A 19793-nucleotide genomic window follows, 5' to 3' on the forward strand; every position below is an offset into this window, starting at 1 on the left:
ATACTCATCATCCCTGACCGGGACTAGTGTCCTGTTGTCTTGGGATCATGGGAGTTGTAGTCCCAAAACATCTGGCTGGCCGAGATTGCCTATGCCTGGACTGGATGACCAACTCTATGATTTTTGAGGTTCAGAAAAGAGCAACCGAAATCATCAAGGAGAAGGAGCACTTGGTTTACAGAAAAGGTAAGAGGTGACCGAGAAAAGGTTTTTTCTCCTCTTTCATTACACTAAACTCTTGTGGAAACCCAGTGGAGCGGAATGTCAGAAGGTTCAGGGACAGATAAAAGTTCTCCTTCACACAGCGGATAGTTAAACTATGGAACTCACTGCCACAGGAGGCAGTGATGGTTTTTAAAAGCGTATTAGGCGAGGATAAGGCGATCTGTGGCTTCTTGCTGTCTCCACAGTTGGGGGCAGTGCTGCTTCTGAATGGCTGTTGCTGGAAAGAGGAGCAGAGAGTGCTCTTGCCCTCAGGTCCCAAAGCCACCTGGTTGGATGCTGCATTTGATAGGCCGATCCACCAGGCTCGTCTTCTGTACATTCCGCATATACTTACATTCCAGTGGACTCTAGGAGGAATAGGTTTGGCAGGCTGTGGAAAAGGGATCACTGAGAAGGAAACGAAAGCAAGGAGGGGAGGGACTCGAGAAAGGAGGCGGCAAAACCTAAGCGTGGAGAGGAAGGGGCAGAGCTCAGAGCTAGGGCATGCGGGAGGTCGCAAGTTCAATCCCCAGGGAGAGAATTCTGCCAAGCCACTGCTGGTCAGCAGAAACAGGACTGAGCTGGGTGAGCCATTGGTCCGATTGTTTAAGGTGTGTCTTAAGATTGCCATGAGGCTCATTTGACAGCAGGCCCAAGAATTCGGAGGTCGCAGGCGTGAAGGTAAGAATAAACGTCCACAGGCAAACCTGTGGCACCCTGAGGGTTTATTGGGACTTAGCTGCTGAGGGCGAAAGGACACACAGACACTCCCGCGTTTCACAGACGAGAACAAAAATAGGCGAGCGAGTCTCTCAGTTCCTGCAACAGCCGTCCCGGCAGAGTCCCCAAAGACTTCCTCGCAAATGGGTCTGGCCAAGTAGCAAACAATAAATTAGAGGTCACCAAAGAGTCTGTTACAGAAGGAGCAGGCGAGGGGGAGAAGCCGGCCTCCCCACTGCCCCGGGCAGCGTCCGCATCACTGATCCTTCGCTTCTGTGTCGGGATCCATCTCCGTCAGGACACACAAGGATACGAGCTGGATGAGCCGCGTCATGGAGGCTGTGGAGGGAGGATAGGGACATGTCAGGTCGAGGCCAGAGAGAGCCAGGGAGCATATGTGGGGTGGCTATGCTTTCTCTCCCCACGGTCAGAGACATAAAGTAAAGGTAAAGGTACCCCTGCCCGTACAGGCCAGTCGTGTCCGACTCTAGGGTTGTGCGCCCATCTCACTCAAGAGGCCGGGGGCCAGCGCTGTCCGAAGACACTTCCGGGTCACGTGGCCAGCGTCACATCGCTGCTCTGGCGAGCCAGAGCCGCACATGGAAATGCCGTTTACGTTCCCGCTAGTAAGCGGTCCCTATTTATCTACTTGCACCCGAGAGTGCTTTCAAACTGCTAGGTTGGCAGGCACTGGGACCGAACAACGGGAGCGCACCCCGCCGCGGGGATTCGAACCGCCGACCTTTTGATCGGCAAGCCCTAGGCGCTGAGGCTTTAACCCACAGCGCCACACGGTCAGAGACATAAATGCTTCAAAATGCCAGTTGCTGGAAAGCACAGGAGGAAAAAAGGGCTCTTGCGCTCAGATTCTGCTTGCGGGCTTCTCATTTGGGCATCTAGTTGGCCCCATCCTGAGAACAGGATGCTGGACTACAGGGGCCATTGGCCTGATCCTGCAGGCTCTACGTCAGTGCAGCAGTTTCTCCAGTTTGCAAATGGGCCCTAGAAAGGTTGGCAACCCCTGCAGTCCAGGCCTAAAGCAGCAGGTGGTTTTGAGGGTTATTGTTAGAATTATAATAATAAGCCCCGCCCCCTCCAACTCTGCCTATGCATTACAGTCTAATTATGCAATGTGCCTCCTGCATTTTCAATATAGTCGTACCTTGGTTGTCAAACGCCTTGGTACTCAGATGTTTTGGCTCCTGAACACCATAAACCCAGAAGTGAGTGTTTGCAAATGTTTTTTGAAAGCTCCTGCAGCCAAAAAATGGTTTTCTAACCATTCTGGGAGTCAAACAGACTCTCAGAACGGATTAAGTTCGACAACCAAGGTACCACTGTAAATATTGTCGTGTCCCCTCTTATTCATCTCCAGAACTAAATGCACCAGACTCCCTTCGACATTTCCTCATAGGGACTTCGGCGGGTTTGGGTATGTTTAGCCTAGAGAAGACAGCTGATTTAAGAGACGACACGGTAGCTCTCTTCAAACACTTGAAAGGGCTGTTGGAGAGACGGAGCACATTTGTTTGCTTTAATTGACATTGTGGGGGAAAGTACAGTCATACCTCGAGTTGAATATGCTTCAGGTTGAGCGCTTTCGGGTTGTGCTCCGCGGCGACCCGGAAGTAACAGAGCGCATTACTTTCAGGTTCCGCCACTCGCGCATGCACAGTCGGTCAAAATGACATCGCGCGCATGCGCAGAAGTGGCAAATAACGACCCGCACACATGCAGACGCGCAGTTGCGGGTTGCGTTCACTTCAGGATGCGAACGGGGCTCCGGAACGGATCCCGTTCGCATCCTGAGGTACCACTGTACAAAGCTCCCTCCGATAACGGGACCCAATGCTATTTTCTGTTCTGCGGTTTAAGCGTGGTTCTAGCAGTGGGGCAGGGAGAGCTAAGAAGCCACCGGTGAAATGGAGGGGGGTGTTTCCCCCTCTGACTCACCCACAGCCCGGCGCAAGAAGTGCGGCCTCTTCTGCTCAGGCACCCTCACCACCAGGTAGTAGACGGGCAGTCCGGAAGCTGCTATGGCAATGCCAATGGCGGAGTTTATGGGGTCGCTGTAGAGAGGGACGGCTACCAGGAAGACAGTGCAGAGGCAGAAGATGATGGGGAAGACGATGCTGAGCTGGTGGGGGAAAGAAAAAGGGGCGTCAAGCAAGCACTTGGCATCTCAAACCGCCTCCCCGCCTTCACCTCAGGCTCTCCTCCGAAGAACTGAGGGGGAACAAGCTCAGTTCAATGGGTACAGCAGTCTCTTTCCAATAAGCAGCCAGCTGGGTGAGATCATAAGGAAGGCCTGAAGGGGGCAGCCATGAGCTTTCTTCGCCTCCAGCGGACTAGTCCTCGGGGTATACTGCACCTGAACGTGGAAGCTCTGCTTAGCTACCAGCACAGAAACCACTCTGGGAATGCAAAAATCCCCTTTCCAGAGCCCTCTCAAGCTAATGGTCATTGCCACACACGCTTCCAGAGTGGCTGGGGCAACCCAGTCTGATGGGCAGATTACAAATAATAAAATTATTACTACAGTGGTACCTCAGATTACATACACTTCAGGTTACATACGCTTCAGGTTACATACTCCGCTAACCCAGAAATAGTGCTTCAGGTTAAGAACTTTGCTTCAGGTTGAGAACAGAAATCGTGCTCTGGCAGCACAGCAGCAGCAGGAGGCCCCATTAGCTAAAGTGGTGCTTCAGGTTAAGAACAGTTTCAGGTTAAGTATGGACCTCCGGGACGAATTAAGTACTTAACCCGAGGTACCACTGTATTATACAGAGCGAGAGAAATGACTTTTCATCAACTTTTCTCAGCCTTACACTACTACCCTTTTTCCTGGAGTCTGGGGCCATTGCTTTCCAGCACGGAGCTCACTGCTCTGCCTATTAAGCCATTCTGGCCCATCCCCTCCTGGCAGGAATCTTGGCCACGGCGACTACCTGCCCACAGCCATGACGTGTTGCAAAGGATGCTGGGGCATGGGCAGAACGCATATGCTCTGCCATAGAGGCAGCTCGGTTTTAGGAAGGCAGCCCAAAGAACCGTGGGCTGATTTCTTGCGGACCGCTTCCCGCTGGCTGGGACCGTTGCAAAGGATACCGGACGAGGTGGACTTTGGTCTAATGCAGCAAAAGGCTTTGCACCGTTCACAGGAAAGGGTGTGTGATCAGCACTGCAGAACGCCTAAATAAGCATTCGAGGGACAGCATGCATCGTGCCTTGTGAATTTAAGCACAAAACAGCAGGCTGCAGAATCCTATTTTTCTTTTTAAAGACGAGTTTTGAGGGTTTTCCCTGCCCTACCTTGAGGGGACGTTCCTTCGACGGCTCCTTCCAGCGTAGGTAGAGCTGCCCCGCGATCGACAGGCCCACAAAGAACCAGTAGCTGAAGCTGTAGTAATTGATGAGCTTGAAAATGTCCTCCACGCAGAGGTAGACCAGTGCCATGGCTCCCTGTGACAATTAGAGGGGGGGGGATAGATGGTAAGTGGGATAAGCTCTGCTAGGAAGTCGGTGTGTGGTGTCCAAACCTTTTTCAAAGAGGGCCAAATGTGATGAAGTGAAGGGCCATGGGGGCCAACCAAAGTTGTTGACCTTTCCTTAGGATTGAAGTTGTTGAGGGTTTTTTTTTTAGGATTTTACCCCAAGAAATAAACTGCCACAGGGGCTGGATTTAACCAAGTGGTGGGCCGGATTAAGCCCCCGGAATAGACTTTGGACATGCCTGGTTAGAGCATCAGACCAGGACATGGGAGACCAGACTTATTATTATTATTATTATTAAAGCATAATAAATCCTTGCTACACAGCGAAGATTTATAACGTGATATTTTAATTAAAATAATCTTTGTAATCTTCCACACATCCCCATGGGGAAAATAATCACTGAACCAAAGTTGGAGGGGTGTTCCCAGGGTAAAGATGTATGCTTTTCTGAAATCAAATAACTATAAAAATACGTATCACATCAATAAAATGAATAATAAACAAAGGAATTGGAAACAATATAGGATGACCTTGGGCTGGTCCCTGCCTCTCTCAGCCTAGCCTAGCTCTCAGGGCTGTTGTGGGGATTGAACGAGGAGGGGAAGAACCACGTTGAGCTCCTTAGAGAAAAAATGAGGCACAGAAATGCAATGAACAACACAGCATCCACCGTCTAACCAAACACGTAGACACATCTCTCCCTGAAGGCTGTGACTCCGTGAACTCGGCCCTTCCAAAAAGGGCCACCCACATTCTCCCCACAAGATCTCCCAGGAGTGCAGGTTTGTGCTATTCTGGGTGCTGACTCATGGCGCTTGATCCCCCGTCTTCCTTCCTGGAGCTGAGGGCAGCTGTCTTGGTGGTTTCTAGGACAGCCTCGCATCCAAGACCCAGCCCTGTTCGCCTCACAGATGGAGCGATATCTAGGCTGCTGTGGTCTGCGGAGAAAGGCCGCTCCGCACGAACTCAGAGCAGGGCTTTTGGTGCGGCTGCCCCGATTCCGTGGAAGAGCATTCCTGTCGAGATAAGACAGGTGACCACAGCCTGCAGTTTCGGGAAATTTCTTCACTTAAGCTTTCCCAGCAGGAAGAATAGATCACTGCCATAAGACGTCTGGCTTATATTGTTTTACATTTGCCTTTTGGTTGTTTTAACCGTTTTTATTATATCTTGCACATCGCCCTTGAAGGGAGTTATTACACTGGAACCTCGGTTTTTGAACGTAATCCATTCCGGATGTCCATCCGACTTCCAAAACGTTCGAAAACCAAGGATCAAAGGGCTGGCTGCAAAGTCAATAGAAAAAAAAAAGAAAAACAGGCCTTGGAAGCCTTTTCACTTCCGAGGCGCATTCGAAAACAGAAGCAGTCACTTCTGGGTTTTCAGTATTCGGCCCTCAAAAGGTTGCCCAGAAGGCAATGCGGCCCTCGGGATGAAAAAGGTTCCTTCCCTACCCCTGCTGCAGATACTGTGGGATGTGATTCTGAATAAATAGGCATATGGTTCCTCTCTGTCGATGTGTGTGTGTGTGTGTGTGTGTGTTCATTCACAGGGGGTTTTTAATTGAAATGCAGCAGTCCAATAAATGAGCTTGCATTCCAAAATATTTGATCAGTAACAAATTCAGTTTCCCCCATCCCATCTAAGCCGATTAGGAGATCAGGGCGGCTGTCTTTAGCCAGTGAACCTGGGGAGGTCTGTCAACTCCCGCTACACAAGGCTGCCAAGAGCTACAAAGAGCCCTTTTTGGCTTTTGCTTTTCGTTTTGGTTTTGTGTGTCTGTGTGTTTTTGGAAGACTGACTTCCCTTCCTCCCCTTGCCATGCAGACGAGGGTGTTCTCCCCGGCTACCCAGGACTTACGTTAAAAAGCAGTGCTGGCACAGGCGTGAACCGCTCGATGTGGATCATGCAGATGGCATCAGGCAAGTGCCCCTCGCGGGAACCAACGAAAAACAACCTGGCAAGAGAGAGGGAGCGTAAGGAAGCTGCTGGCTGAGGCAGAGCAGAATTGTCCTAGCTGGTGACCAAGACCCACAGAGGGGCAGGGCAAGGGGTCAGGCTGCTCCCCCCCCCCCCCCCGGGGACTGGCACAGTTCCCAGAATCCACTGTGCCAATTCAAAAGAACAAGAGAACGGACGCTCCCTTCAGACAAGGGAACCGGCCTTTCCCAAAGCACTTCCACAGCCCAGACTCCTGCAATCCCTCTTCCTCTGCTTAATAACTTTGCTGGTGGGGTTTTCTCTGAGAAACAGATATATATTTGGCACTCAGAGTGGTCTACCATACCCGCAGGGTGGCACAACGCCTCCTCTTGTGAAGTAAAATTAGGGCAGATTCAGATCCATTTTGCCACCAACAGTGGGCAGAGAACACAGCCGTCACATGGCTAGCATCCACACTGACAGCCTTAGCCCTAGTTTCCTGGGATCGCAGGTGAGTTTCTGAGGGTCGATCCAGGCATTTGTTTTTTCTCACATGTAAGAAGCTTTACCACATGGGGGAAGACTTCCGTGCAAAACAGAATCTTTGCACAAAAGTGGAAAGTTACCTAGTTTCTAAACAGCTGACCTTTCCCCCCTCCCAAATGTGGTTCACGGTTCCTCTGGTGAAAATGAGTAGGTGTTAATCCATTCATGGAAGAGCTCCAAAATTACATTTTGAATGACTCCCAGGGCTGGGAGTGGATTGGCGTGGGCCAATCTGAACGTTTTCCATGGTTTATTTCTGAAGATCATGGGCACAAGTAAAAGTTGGCATAATTTGAAATAGAAGGAGATCTCCGTTATGAACTTTCTTGACCCCGGTACAACTCCTTATCATGAACATGTCATGTAAGGCTTCCTGACCTTCTTAATACTTTAGGTAAAGGCTAGCACAGTAATCTGGTGCTACCAGCAAAATTTAATTTACACCTCCTGTAAAAAGAGATAAACTCGGAACTCAGGAAACAAACAAGATAACCAGTCTTGCAATTTCTAACTAGGATTATGTTCTTTCAAGTCCTAATTATGCAGGGTAAACAAAATAGGGAAATAGGCAGGAAACTGTAGGAAGAGACAACAGAATAGGAATGTAGGTAATCTAACAAATCACCCATCCCAAAGACCCTGTCCCCTCAATGTTGAGAATGCATTGGCTCAAAACAGCACTTACACCCTAAGGTTTTCAATGGTTAGTGAGATATTAAAAGCACCAACATCGGCCCCTTTTGACTCTACACGGTCAAAGACCAGCCTGACACTAGGAGTCATGATAGGACAGGTATACATTTTCCCTCACCTTACTTATTTTGTTTTGTATTGTAGGTTCTGTGGCAAAATTGTCACGCTCACGTTCTTTAGGCTTTGGGGAATAGTTAGGGATTTTTTTACTCTACAAGTTGCTGCCCACTTATCTTGCAACTCTGCTGCCTGAAGCAACATTTATACGCTCTGTCTCTCATTTCATGTAATAAACCATGGGTAGGCAAACTAAGGCCCGGGGGCCGGATCCGCCTTCTAAATCTGGCCCACGGACAGTCCAGGAATCTGCGTGTTTTTACATGAGCGGAATGTGTCCTCTTATTTAAAATGCACCTCTAGGTTATTTGTGAGGCCTGTCTGGTGTTTTTACATGAGTAGAATGTGTGCTTTTATTTAAAATGCATCTCTGGGTTATTTGTGGGGCATAGGAATTTGTTCATTATTATTTTTTTTCAAAATATAGTCCGGCCCCCCACAACCTCTGAGGGACAGTGGACCGGGTCCCTGCTGAAAAAGTTTGCTGACCCCTGTAATAAACCAACCTTTCTTTACTGTTCTTGCACGAGAACCTCTCATGGGCAAACACATATTCGTAGCAAACACACATGTGAACTCTAGCAGAAGGTCCAAAACCTCTCGGAAGTGTGTGTAGGAATGCACACGAGTGCCGGGCAGGCATGTGCATTCAGACACACATCTTTATAACGGGAGATGCATGCAGGTTACCTGGAAGCCGCTAAAATGGAAGCGTTCAGGCCCCCAAAGCAGGACAGGGCGACAGCAAGAGGGATCGTCCAGTTCATAACTCCAAATACTTGATCGGCAAAGGTCTGGAAGGAAGAGAACATGAGAAGAAAATGAGTTGGTGAATGCCTTGCAGGGGGTTTCTAGTATAAACTTCATTCCCAACTCAACAAGAGACTACTTGCGCCTGTACTCCCAAGAGGCTGAGGCGGGAAGAATGCAACTCGTTGCGAATCATTGCAACAAAATTGTTCATGAATTGCCCCTCTGTTACTTCACACTGTACTAATGTCCCTTTGAAGTTGTTCTTTTGAGTAAATGATCAACGCTAATGGCCCTCCATGGACCAGCCAACTGGATTCCAAACTGACTTGTCGTTTGGGGGCGGGAGGAAGAGGGAACGGGATCTACTCACCACGGCCACAGCGTCGCTTGTTAATATCTCCGTCTTGCTCAGCACTGTGTAATACGCCACATTGGTCATGATGTAGATCACTGTGACGATGGGCATTGAGATGCCTATGGAAAGGGGAAGGTTCCTGAGGAATGGCAGTGAGGAAAAACAGTGTTAACTCCCTTCCACCGCCCACTTCGTACTTCCCTTGGCACTACTCCTGCAACCCGGTCATGCCCAGGGCTAGCAGAATACACATTACCACCCAGAGGCCCTAGAAAGCCGCTTTGCAAAGCCCAGTTCCCAGAATCCCCTGCTCCCCAAGACCCAGTTCCCAGAATCCCCTACTCCCCAAGGCTCAGCTCCCAGAATCCCCTGCTCCCTAAGTAGCCTAAGAAACTCGGTGTCACCCTTGGCTTCCTTTATTTTCATTTGCCTGCTGTACTAAAGAATATTGAGAAAATTATTACCAGGCGGCAGAGCAGGGTGTTAAATGAAAAAATGCTCCAGCTAAGCAGAAAATACAGTGCTTGACTCTGCAGACTCGCTTTGCTGTGATGAAAATTGCAAGACTGCCACCTCCTCCCTCTTAAGCCAAGCTATTATTTGATTCAATCAAATCAACGTTTCTGCAGAGATCCCTTTAAACAATTCTTTAGCTGAAAGTGGATTTTTAGATTACAGCTTGCTCTGCAAAACCCAATACATTTTATGCTAGGCTTCACACAGCGTCTCCCTTCACTGCCAAGCCCACGGCAGGACCCAGGAAGCAAGCTGAACCTCTCTCAGCAGTCCCCGGACTGTGATTGCCCAGCTGTGGCAACTAGATGGCAGAACTCCTCCACAAGAGCCCATCCCAAACAAAGCCCATTAAAATGAGGAAAGGAAATTCAGCTACTTATAGAATGGAAGGGAACACCGGGGTTCGGCCACCACAACTCCATCACACACACACACACACACACACACACACACACACATTTTCTTTTCTCATTTCTTGAGACTGTATGATGTGTTTTCAAGTATGCAAGAGGGAGAGCTCTCGCTCAGCTGTTTTAAAAACAACTCTCCAGGCAAAGTATGGAGAAGCCATTTCTCTGCAGCAGAAAGCAGGGAGGGAGGGTGGTACTTAAGGCTAGTCAGTTTCAATTCCTTTGGAAGCAGAGCACATATTTTAAGGAGGGAACAATGTTGCTTGTCCCTAGGGATGTCACAGGCGCTGTCCAATAGGTCCCTGCAGCCTCATTCCACACAAAATGCCAAAACACATCGGTCTCGCTAGCTGAGGATGAAAGCCACGCTTTTCTCTGCAAATGCTGACCTTTCAGGGTTCTTGATTTCTTCGGTGACAAAATTGAGGGTGTCCCATCCCGAGTAGGAGAAGAGGGCAGAGTACAGGGCAAGCGCAATGTCCCCCGTGTTCCAGGAGGATCCTTCGAAAGGGTCTGCAAAGTTCTGCGAATGTCCTACATGGAAATATAACCACATCCGGGTCAATCGGTCAACTTCTAGTTGCAATGAGAAAACATCCTGCCTGAGGAAAATTGGAATAGGTGCAAAAGTCCCATCTGTGGTGCTGACACACTGTTCCCTCGCGCAAGCCATTGCTAGAGGCTCACAGCTGTCAGGCGAAAATTGTTCAGGTGCAAATGGAAGCCCACAAAGCCACAAGATGTGGGAAAGTGGGCTGTGGGTCTGTCTGGGTTTGGGCTTTGGGTTCAAGTCTCGCCTCAGACATGGGTTCAGTGAGTTGCCTGCAGTGGACCACTAACTCAGCTTTCCCACTGCAGAAAGGGCACAGAGGCCTACACCAAAAGGCTGTGAGGTCGAAACACAGTAAAGGTCAAGAAGGCTCCAATACTTCTAGGCCTATGTGCATCTGTCCGTTCTAAACCTTAATGCGAAGGGAGGGCAAGAGGGGGGAGACCAGGGGTAGAGATGGGAGTACCTTGCCCGATGCGGACCACGCCGGCGATGATCACGGCAATGAGAGCCAGCACCTTGGCGTATGTGGACAGATCCTGCACCCGCGTGCCCCATTTCACATAGGCGCAGTTGACGAAAGTGAGGAGGCCTGGAAGAGAAAACAAGCCAGAAGTCATCCCATGGCAAGGGGCTCTTGGACTACACCAGCCCCCTCTACCCTAGACCATCCACATACACAGCAAAGTCCCATTGAATCCTTCCCTTCTCCAATTTCAAATGTATATCCAATACGGAAATATAAATGCATGCCTAAGTGGCTGATTCCTAAAAGGGGAAAAGAGAAAGAAAGAGAGGAGAGGGAGAAATTGACGCAGCTGCCCAGTAATTTTTCTGCTGGACTCTATTTTATTTTCTCAGTGCAGAGGTGAGAAAACGTTGTTTTTTGGCAGCCCAAGGGCCACATTCCCCTGTAGAGAACCTCCTGGGGGCCACCTCCCAGTCATGGGCGGGGCCAGTGGCAAAAGTGGGTGGAGCAACAGGTGCAACTTTTCTAAAGTATGAATCAGAGTTTTTCACACACACCTCTCTCTACCCAGGCAAACATGAGACAACATCGCAGATCAAGGCCGAGATCCAGCCAGGCAAAAGAGAGAGCAGGGCTGCTGAGGGATGTGGTTTGGGGAGAGTTCTGAGAACTGGACAGAGAGGCCTGGAGGGTCAGACTTCGCCTGGAGGGACTGAGTTCCTTGGTTGCTCCAAACGAAGAGCAAATAGAACAAAAGGTACAAAAGTCTAGTGCCGTTGGACCAAACCTTCCAAGGCGTCCTCACGCAAATGGGGTGGCTGCACCCCTGGAGTAACCTGGTGAAGGAGGAGACTCCCTGACCCCTTAACTGCCCCACTTTTGAGAGCCAGTGTGGTGTAGTGGTTAAAAGCGATAGACTCGTAATCTGGGGAACAGGGTTCGCTTCCCTGCTCCTCCACATGCAGCTGCTGGGTGACCTTGGGCTAGTCACTCTTCTTTGAAGTCTCTCAGCCCCACTCACCTCACAGAGTGTTTGTTGTGGGGGAGGAAGGGAAAGGAGAATGTTAGCCACTTTGAGACTCCTTAGGGTAGTGATAAAGCGGGATATCAAATCCAAACTCTTCTTCTTTTGTGGGTCTCTTGGGCTTGAGTTGCTATTAACAGAAGCCTCTCTGCAAGGGTGTGTGTTGTCTGTCTTGTGATGCACAAGGGCGTGGCTGGCATGTGTACTCCTGGAGGAGTTGCAAGGAGGCAATGCAGCCCTGGGTCCAAAAGTCAGCCACCTCTAGTCTAGGACCAGGCACAAAGGAGGACAGACACACACACACCCCACACCACTATGACCCTCCAATCTCCATTTCCCGTTGTCATGGGATGATGCTCTCACATGCACCTCCTAGATGTGAAAAAGAGTGTGTATTCACAAGATATTACTGGGAGACAAAATCTGAATCCTGACTCTCTGCGATTTTAAAGGGTGGGGAGGTGTTTCCTAGACCCCGCTACTTGCTTGGCTTCTGTTTATTCCCATGGAAAATGAATGCAGCTGCTGAGCTCAGTCCAATCCTCATAGCCCTGGTCCTACTTCCTTCCTGGGTTGTGATGCAAGACCGAGCGAAAAAGAGAGCGAAAGTAAGCATTGGGAAATGGCTTGTCAGCAAACGAGTCTAGCAAGGATGCTAGCCTTGGCCCAAAAGGAACGCATTGCCCCAGCTAAAAGGCGACCTTCATTCTCCTCGTTTCCTGCATGTGTGTGATCTGATAGATACAGGGCACCCAAGAGTTGGAGCAAAAGATGGAAAGGGGCTGGGGGTGGGACACAGGGCACAGAGTCTATCACCTATTCCTAGTCCTGAGAAGGAGTGGGGTCTGCCGAAGTCCCAGGTTCCAGGCAGAACCGAGAGAATGCGCCTTTGCCCTGTGATAGGAGGTCTTAGATATATGGTAATGTTCATAAGTGTACCAACCAAGCACCTACCGGTACATAGCTCAGCACAGGAAGACCGACCTGAAACCATTTTTGATTCCCAAACTGTCCCAAACTGACCTAATGTTTTCTCTGCAAGGTCAAAGGAAAATGGAAAAAACTCCCCATTGTCTTTTCCTTCGCAAATTCTGTCTTAAGGGTATGTCTGTCTTTGAATAGGGTGTGAGCCTGTGACATGGCCCAGGAACTAAGTATTTATCATTACAAAAGACTGGCCAGGCTCCCCAGACAATCCAATCTAGTAAGCAGGGTATCCAATCAAGTAACCTGCGAGACAGGAGATAAACAAGGCCAGGAGAAAAACAACATTCAATTTTGCCTATTCTGTGATGTAGGTATGATGTATCTGGGGGGGTGGTTTTGTGCTACACTCCTTCTGTGATGTATGTATGATATTTCTGGGGGTGGTCTTGATCTACAGGGTGGCAATTTCAAAGTATCTATATAAGGCCTTGCGCACGATTTTTCTGGGTTCCTCCTCCTTTCCTGCGTGAGAGGGGAGTACCCTGTTGCAAAAGATCAATAAAGATCAAGCTTACTAGCTTCTTTGCTTCTCAATATTCTCTGGTTGGCCTCTGTTATTTTCTCCTACCAATAGGGAACCTACGTAAGGATTCTATATGGGCTCTTGGATACCCCATAAGGGAAAAAGAGCAGATTTTGTTTACAACAGCCCAAAACCTCGCAAAGTCACTGGCCGTCAGTGTTCGCAATGAGTCAGGCAGATCCCAACAGCCTGATTTGGTATAAGGCAGCTCCTGGTCTTTTTATGTCTGAAGGCAGGTGTCTCGGCTTCGGGGACAGACCTTTTCCACCCTCCCTTCTGGCTTCTAGACACAGCCATGCACCCACCATGAATCCTTGAGGAGGATGCAAAGCAGGGCTGGTGGTTCTGCAGGCTGAGAAGCTTGGGGGGGGGCATCAGCATCCTAGCCCCTCATAAAAAAAGGTAACATTCACAAAACCAAACAACATGGGCCAACATAACAAGGATTGTGGCTAATGCACAAACGATCATCCAGAGTTTGAATTAAGAGGGAGGGAGATGGGACTTCCTCGAGAGGAGGTGGAGAAGTTGGTTGTTTATCCCTTTCCGGCTCCTGGCACTCTGATCACCTTTATCTTTATCTTTATTCCAGGAACAAGTTGTTGTGACTCAAGGGGCTGCGTGGGACTCAGCTTTCTACCAGACGCCCAAACCCAGCAGGAGGGTGATGCGAGACACAGGGCAGGGGGGCTCAGAGAAGGTTCCCCCCACACACACTTTGTACCTTTTCCCCTTGGCTCCAGGGTGTGGATGGAGCTTTCCTATTGGCAGGAGTGGGGGGAACTGGGGACACCTTGCAAACAACGGCTCTGCTTCTTTATAAACAAGGCCATAAATTCCTCTCTCTTATCAGGCGGGTGACATGCTCTGAACAGAGAAAACCACGCATACCGTGAGCTGCACTCACTTGCACATGGCTCCAGCAATTCCCCAAGCACGAAGCAGCCCAGTTTCCCCAGTTCAGGGGAGGGGGGGACCAAGCCCATCTCAAATCCACCTTTTCTGTCCCAGCCTAGCTTCCAAATAATCTCATCTGAGGCTAGATGTGACCCAGCCTAAAATGGAAGCATTGTGTGTGAACAAGCCCCTTGGGCTCCACACATCTGGGGCAGAAGGGGACAGAACTACCCTTCCGAATATTCTTCCAACCCATTAAGAAAAGGAAGTCTAATGGTTCGCCCCACTTCCACCTAGAAATACACTTGCAGGAGTGCTGGCTGCTACTTCTTGCAGCTGGCTGCCTGACAGCAAGGGTGCCACAGAGCATGAACAGAGGGCACTTTCCTTATCAAAGAGAGGCAGCTTTCCTCTTCAAAGCAGACTTGAGTCTCAGCATTAGGAGCCTGGCCTTAAGGATGGCATTCTGGACAAGCCAGTAGGAATCTCACACCAGGAGACAATCATACATCACATCCATACAATACATTTAATGATCATGTTTTACCCACCCACACAAAGGATCCTGGGAACTGTAGTTTGCAATGGGCACCAGGGAACTGCAGCTCTGTGAGGGGTAAACTGCAGTTCCCAGGATTCCATGATGTGGATGTGAGCTCCCGGCACATCTAGGGCAAGGCAGCTGTTAAGAAGAGCAAGGACTGCATCCTCGAGAGATCTCACTATAGAAACTCAGGGCACTGCCTTAAGAAAGGTTCTCTTTCTATCTCTGATTTTCAGCTTCAACATCATTAACTACAAACCCCAAAATTTGGAATACCCTCCATACCGTTCGTAGGGTTTTGCAGTCGTTTTGTAAGGTTGTGTCGGACAAATCCAATGTTTTGCAGGGCTCCCCAAACTGAGTAATTGGTGCATCAAACCAGGGTTCGTAGTTAACACGCAGAAATCTGCTGTTGTCCCGATTCATAACATAACCTGTGCCAATGTTTCATGGTCATTTTGTTGGGTTTTGTAGTGCGAACCCCATGGTTTTGTAGTGTGAACCCCATGATTTGTAGTGCCCCCCAAACGTAAGTAACTGATACTCAAACCAGGGGTATCCCCCATTAACTCCAACATTGTCCCATTCACTTGCCCTACAAGAGGTTTTTGGGGGATCCCAAATTTAGGGGTTTGTGGTTAATGAATCTTTCAGCTTCTACATCTGTGAAATGGGGATTACTACACTGGCCTAACTTAGAGACCTTTTGCTGCTGAGTTAGCATTTGCAAAGAACTGAGCACCTGGGCAGCAGCAGGGGGGCACATAATCCTCTGCTCTAACCTTCTCCCGGCACCCTTTGCTCAAAGGCACACTGGGCTTGTGGGGTGCTCTCAGCTAGCTTCCCATCACCGCCGGCATTCATGCCTGACCTCATGCCTCCCTCAGCTGTCACATTCCTGTGTGTTGCAACAGGAGCGGTTTCGGGGAGCCTGACATTGCGTTTCTCGCCAGCTGGATCTGGACAACAGCTGCCGACTCAGCACACTGCCCGTCTCCCAGCTGAAGTCACTCATTTCCTGAGAGAGACCCAGAATTACCCGCAGGGTTAGGAGGAACAGAGAGCCGAGAGGCCCCGAAGGAGAGGCTCGTGCCAGGTTTAGACACCACTGATGGATCACCAGACCATGAGTCAGAAAGGCTTGATGTGAAAGCGGTGTCACTCTGAGCATGTGCAGAGTGTCTGTCCCTCCCCACCGATCAATTACACCCACATGACTCAGTCCAAGGCAACAGGTGGCAAAACCCAGTCCCAAACAGCCTCAAGCAGGCACGGACTTGCCCAGATGCAAACAGTTTAGCTTTTAACCAACTCATCTTCCACAAAGCAGAGACTCAGGACCCCCTTCATTCTTCCTGGAGACCACCCTAGAGCTCCAGCGGAGGAGAATGAGGCTGGGTGGGCTTCAGGGTCCCTTCCAACTCTACACCTCTATGATTCTATCTCTCCATCTTGGAGGTACAAGGTTAACTTCTAACAAACAGGCAGCTGATAAAGGCTGTGGAGCCCTGGTGAGGCAGTAATTATACTTTTCTCTTTTATGTCTAACTAGAGGAGTGAGATGTATTGTGGGCAAGGGGAGCTAGAAGCCGGGCCTTATCTGAGATAACAGCCATATCTATTGGTTATACCCAGTAACCCCTTCCCCTCCCAAATTCTGCTTCCCTGCCCTGCCGCCCCTTCCAAAGCGGAGAGGGGAGTGGTACTCCCATAGCTAAAGGCATGTTGTGGGTGTCAGAATTCCTGGGTCCATCCCACGCCCAGTTCCAGAAGCTCAAGGTGGAGCTTTGGCAAAAGCACAAAGTCTGAAGCTTCCCTTATGCCGGAGATTCAAAACCATTGCCAAGGAAGGAACGAGTTTCCCAGAACTGGGAAGGAAAGGTCGCAGGAGAGAAAGATAAAGGAACAATGGGAGATTAGATAAGGGGGGAAAGGGCTACCTTTCAGCCCACCTGAGGCTGAATCAGCTCAGGTACTGCCAGGGCTTTTTTACTTTTCAAACAGCGACTCATGCCCCCCTCCCAACAAACTTCACACAGCCCCGCTGGGCTCCCCCAAATACTCTCCCCGCTGGCAGTCTCACTCACAGATGCAGACGGCAGCCAAGAGCCGGCCTGCCAGGTAAGGCGCCTCGCAGGACGGGAACACGGGTTGCACCAGGTAGTTGGCGAACGTGATGGCGATGACGGCCTGGCTGGTGGGCTCAATGATGAGGAGAGAAGTCCACAGGCGGATGAAGGCCGGCAGCTGCCCAAAGGCCTCCAAGATGTAGGCGTAGCTGGCTCCTGATTTTTTGATGGTGGTGCCCAGTTCTGCATAGCACAGGGCCCCAAAGACAGAGAACAGCCCTCCCACGGCCCAGACCACAAGGGAGAGGCCGTACGAGTCACTGTACATCAGCACGCCCTTGGGCGAGACGAAGATGCCCGAGCCGATCATGTTGCCCACGATCAAGCAGACTCCGTTGAGCAGGGAGATTTCCTTCTTCAGCTTCATGGAGTCATCGGGAGACGTGCCGGAGGAGTCCTTGAGGGGCTGGCGGGAGGAGGTCCCGTTGGGTACTGAGTTGGCCGGCAGCTCATCCTGAGGAGTCGCCTCATAGCGGGTGGTCTTGGCCATAGCTTGGCAAGAAGAGGAACGGTTCTGTTATAATTCTTATTCTTATTCTTATTAATCACCTGCCCTGCAACCATAAGGTCTCCCAGGGCAAGCTGCATCATTGAAACGTAACACTAAAAACCATTTGAGACAGTTTACAATCATATAGATAAAAATATACGCCTCAAGTGTCAAAAGCCAGGGTAAGGAGGGGTGTCTTCAGCCTCCAGCTATATAATGAAGGTGCCAGACCCACGTCTGTGGGGAGGAAGACCCACGCCTTAGGGGTTCACCAGAGATCATGTCCTCTCCTGGCCTGCCACTCCAGCTACACCCCAGCCTCAGAGGGGGGAGGAACTACCAAGAGGACCCCTTCTGCCCATCTTAGCATCTAAGAGGGTCTGTTGGGATGTAAGCAATCTCTCAGGTGTTTCGAGACCTGAGGCATTTGAGCTCTAGTGCATCTTGTACTCATGCACCTGGTACACTTCGAAACCAAGAAGATGGGTTTGTCTCTTGCACATTAAAGGCAGCGGTTCCCAAACTCCTTAACAACTTGAAGAACACTCTCCCGTTTCTGCTGTACTCATGGCACATTTTGCTAATATAAAGCAGTAGCTCTAGGAGGTACAACACCCAAAAAGATGGCGTTCTCTTCCAGGAGGCGCAAGTTGCGACAGGGCATTGGGAGAAAAGAGGTTGGGGGTGTAAGCTGGCATGCACAGGCAGGTAGGAAACCGGACAAGAGTGCCTCTACTTTCCCAGGGGGCGGGGAGCATGCTATCCCAGGAGACAAACAAGTGCTAGAAGCAGGCAGATGTCCCTCTGCCTCCCAGATACTGGAACCCAGGGCCTGGTTCTTACCTCTTTATTTGCCTGGAGAACTGCAAAGAATGAGCACTAGAACCTTGATCCTCATTTCTGGAAGGCGAGTCCAGCAAGCGAGTTTGGGGCACTGAGGTTACCTAGGCACTATCTCTTAAATCTGAACAGCCCGAACAGGTAATGGTTGGGTAATCTTAAGAGGTTGGGAGCTAGTCACTGTAGATTTCCTCTTCTGCCCAGGGAGAGGTGTCTGGGGGGGGGGTGGAGAATGCAGGGGGCTGGGAACCAGGAAAAGAGAGGGTGGGTTTCAGCTTTGAGAGAGCAGTTCTGGGGCTGGATTCCCACCCACCTCCCACACACTATTATTAGGGGACAGAAAGGGGCATATAGATGGGGATGATGGGAAAGAGAAACTGACTGATACTCACAGTCCACAGCGCAGTTCCTCCTCCTGCTCTGTCGTCTTATCCCCACACCAGCTTAAGAATAAAGAGACAGAAGCTGCCAGAACAGCACTTTTAACATGAGGAACTAACCAGGGTTGCAGGGGGCGGGGTGAGGGGGGTAAAGGAGGGTGAGCCATTGACCGAGTCCAAGGTCCGTCTGGTGCCAGGTGGGGGCAGGAGGAGTGCTATGGGAGATAAGAGGACTGGCAGTGCCTCTGGGGCACCCCATGGCTGAGCCGTCCAAGAATTGGCTTCCTGCAGGAATGTATCATTCGTGTGCACCCTCGCAAACGGCGCTATCAGTTTCCCGCAGCAGCTCCCTCATGCATCCTGTGAGACGTCAAGCCTCTCAAGTCACACAGAGCGCCTCTTCAGAGACAAAGAGACCTGTGGGAATCGGCAGCTTGCTAGACCTACCGGGGCAAATGGTTCAAAATGAAAAGGTTATCATCCTGAAGGCAACCAAGCCTGTCAGATTGGTTCAAGATGAAAATCTTGCCACCATTCTTGCATTGCAGGGGGTTGGACTAGATGACCCTCAAGGGTCCCTTCCAACTATGCAGTTCTATGATCCACAGACTTAACCTTTGCTTCTGATACTAGTAGTTGGGAGGTGGAGCAGGGGAGTTGTTATTTTCACAACTTGACAAGTGAATGGCAAGTGGGAATCCCAAACTTCAAATGTTATCTTTTCCCAGACTGTATATAATCACACGCGATGGCAACTTTCCAAGCCACACCGAACTCTTCTTCAGACAGAAAAAGTCCTGTGTGACTCTTGACAATTGCTACACAACACACACCCTGCATCCTGGCTACTTGCAAATCTTTTCTGGATAAAATGAGCCACACATTATTGCACATTTGTAAATCATATAAGGGCTTTGAATCAGGCTGCAACCCTATGCACACCTACCTGGGAATAAGCTTAATCGAATTCAATGGGACAAGAACAGGATTACACTGCAAGAGCACAATCCTTTGTACACTTCCCTGGGAGCAAGCCCCATTCAATAAAGAGTGTGGGACTGAGGACCTAGCAAGTATACACAGGATCACGCTGTAAGAGAATTGGGACAAGAGCAGCAGGGGAGGGGTTCACCCTGTTACATTAACACCCTGACCCCACCCCCCACCCCTGGCTAAATTTAGGGCTGCCACCTTTTTCACTGGCTGTGTTCCTGCGCCTTTTAT

General features: G+C 50.0%; 1 protein-coding gene across 3 annotated transcripts; it reads right to left on the reverse strand.

Annotated features, from left to right (window-relative positions):
• Nucleotides 1-886: 886 nt before the first annotated feature.
• SLC7A7 (solute carrier family 7 member 7) lies at nucleotides 887-19001 on the reverse strand. Of its 3 annotated transcripts, XM_083410436.1 has the most exons (11): nucleotides 18582-19001; nucleotides 18193-18431; nucleotides 16818-17351; nucleotides 10753-10878; nucleotides 10126-10270; nucleotides 8826-8949; nucleotides 8393-8496; nucleotides 6284-6380; nucleotides 4240-4389; nucleotides 2878-3061; nucleotides 887-1263 (listed from the first exon to the last, which is right to left on the reverse strand). In XM_083410436.1, the coding sequence occupies exons 3-11, from the start codon at nucleotides 17347-17349 to the stop codon at nucleotides 1181-1183; spliced, it is 1545 nt and encodes a 514-aa protein (XP_083266562.1). In that variant the 5' UTR covers nucleotides 17350-17351; nucleotides 18193-18431; nucleotides 18582-19001; the 3' UTR covers nucleotides 887-1180. The 3 variants fall into 3 exon arrangements, with proteins under 3 accessions (XP_083266562.1, XP_083266561.1, XP_083266560.1); XM_083410435.1 differs by lacking the exon at nucleotides 18193-18431 and having other exon boundaries at nucleotides 16818-17373; XM_083410434.1 differs by lacking the exon at nucleotides 18193-18431 and having other exon boundaries at nucleotides 18582-18995.
• Between the last annotated feature and the right edge of the window lie 792 nt (nucleotides 19002-19793).

The sequence above is a fragment of the Podarcis tiliguerta genome (assembly GCF_965153285.1).
Source record: "Podarcis tiliguerta genome assembly, chromosome: 13".
Taxonomy (NCBI): Eukaryota; Metazoa; Chordata; class Lepidosauria; order Squamata; family Lacertidae; genus Podarcis; species Podarcis tiliguerta.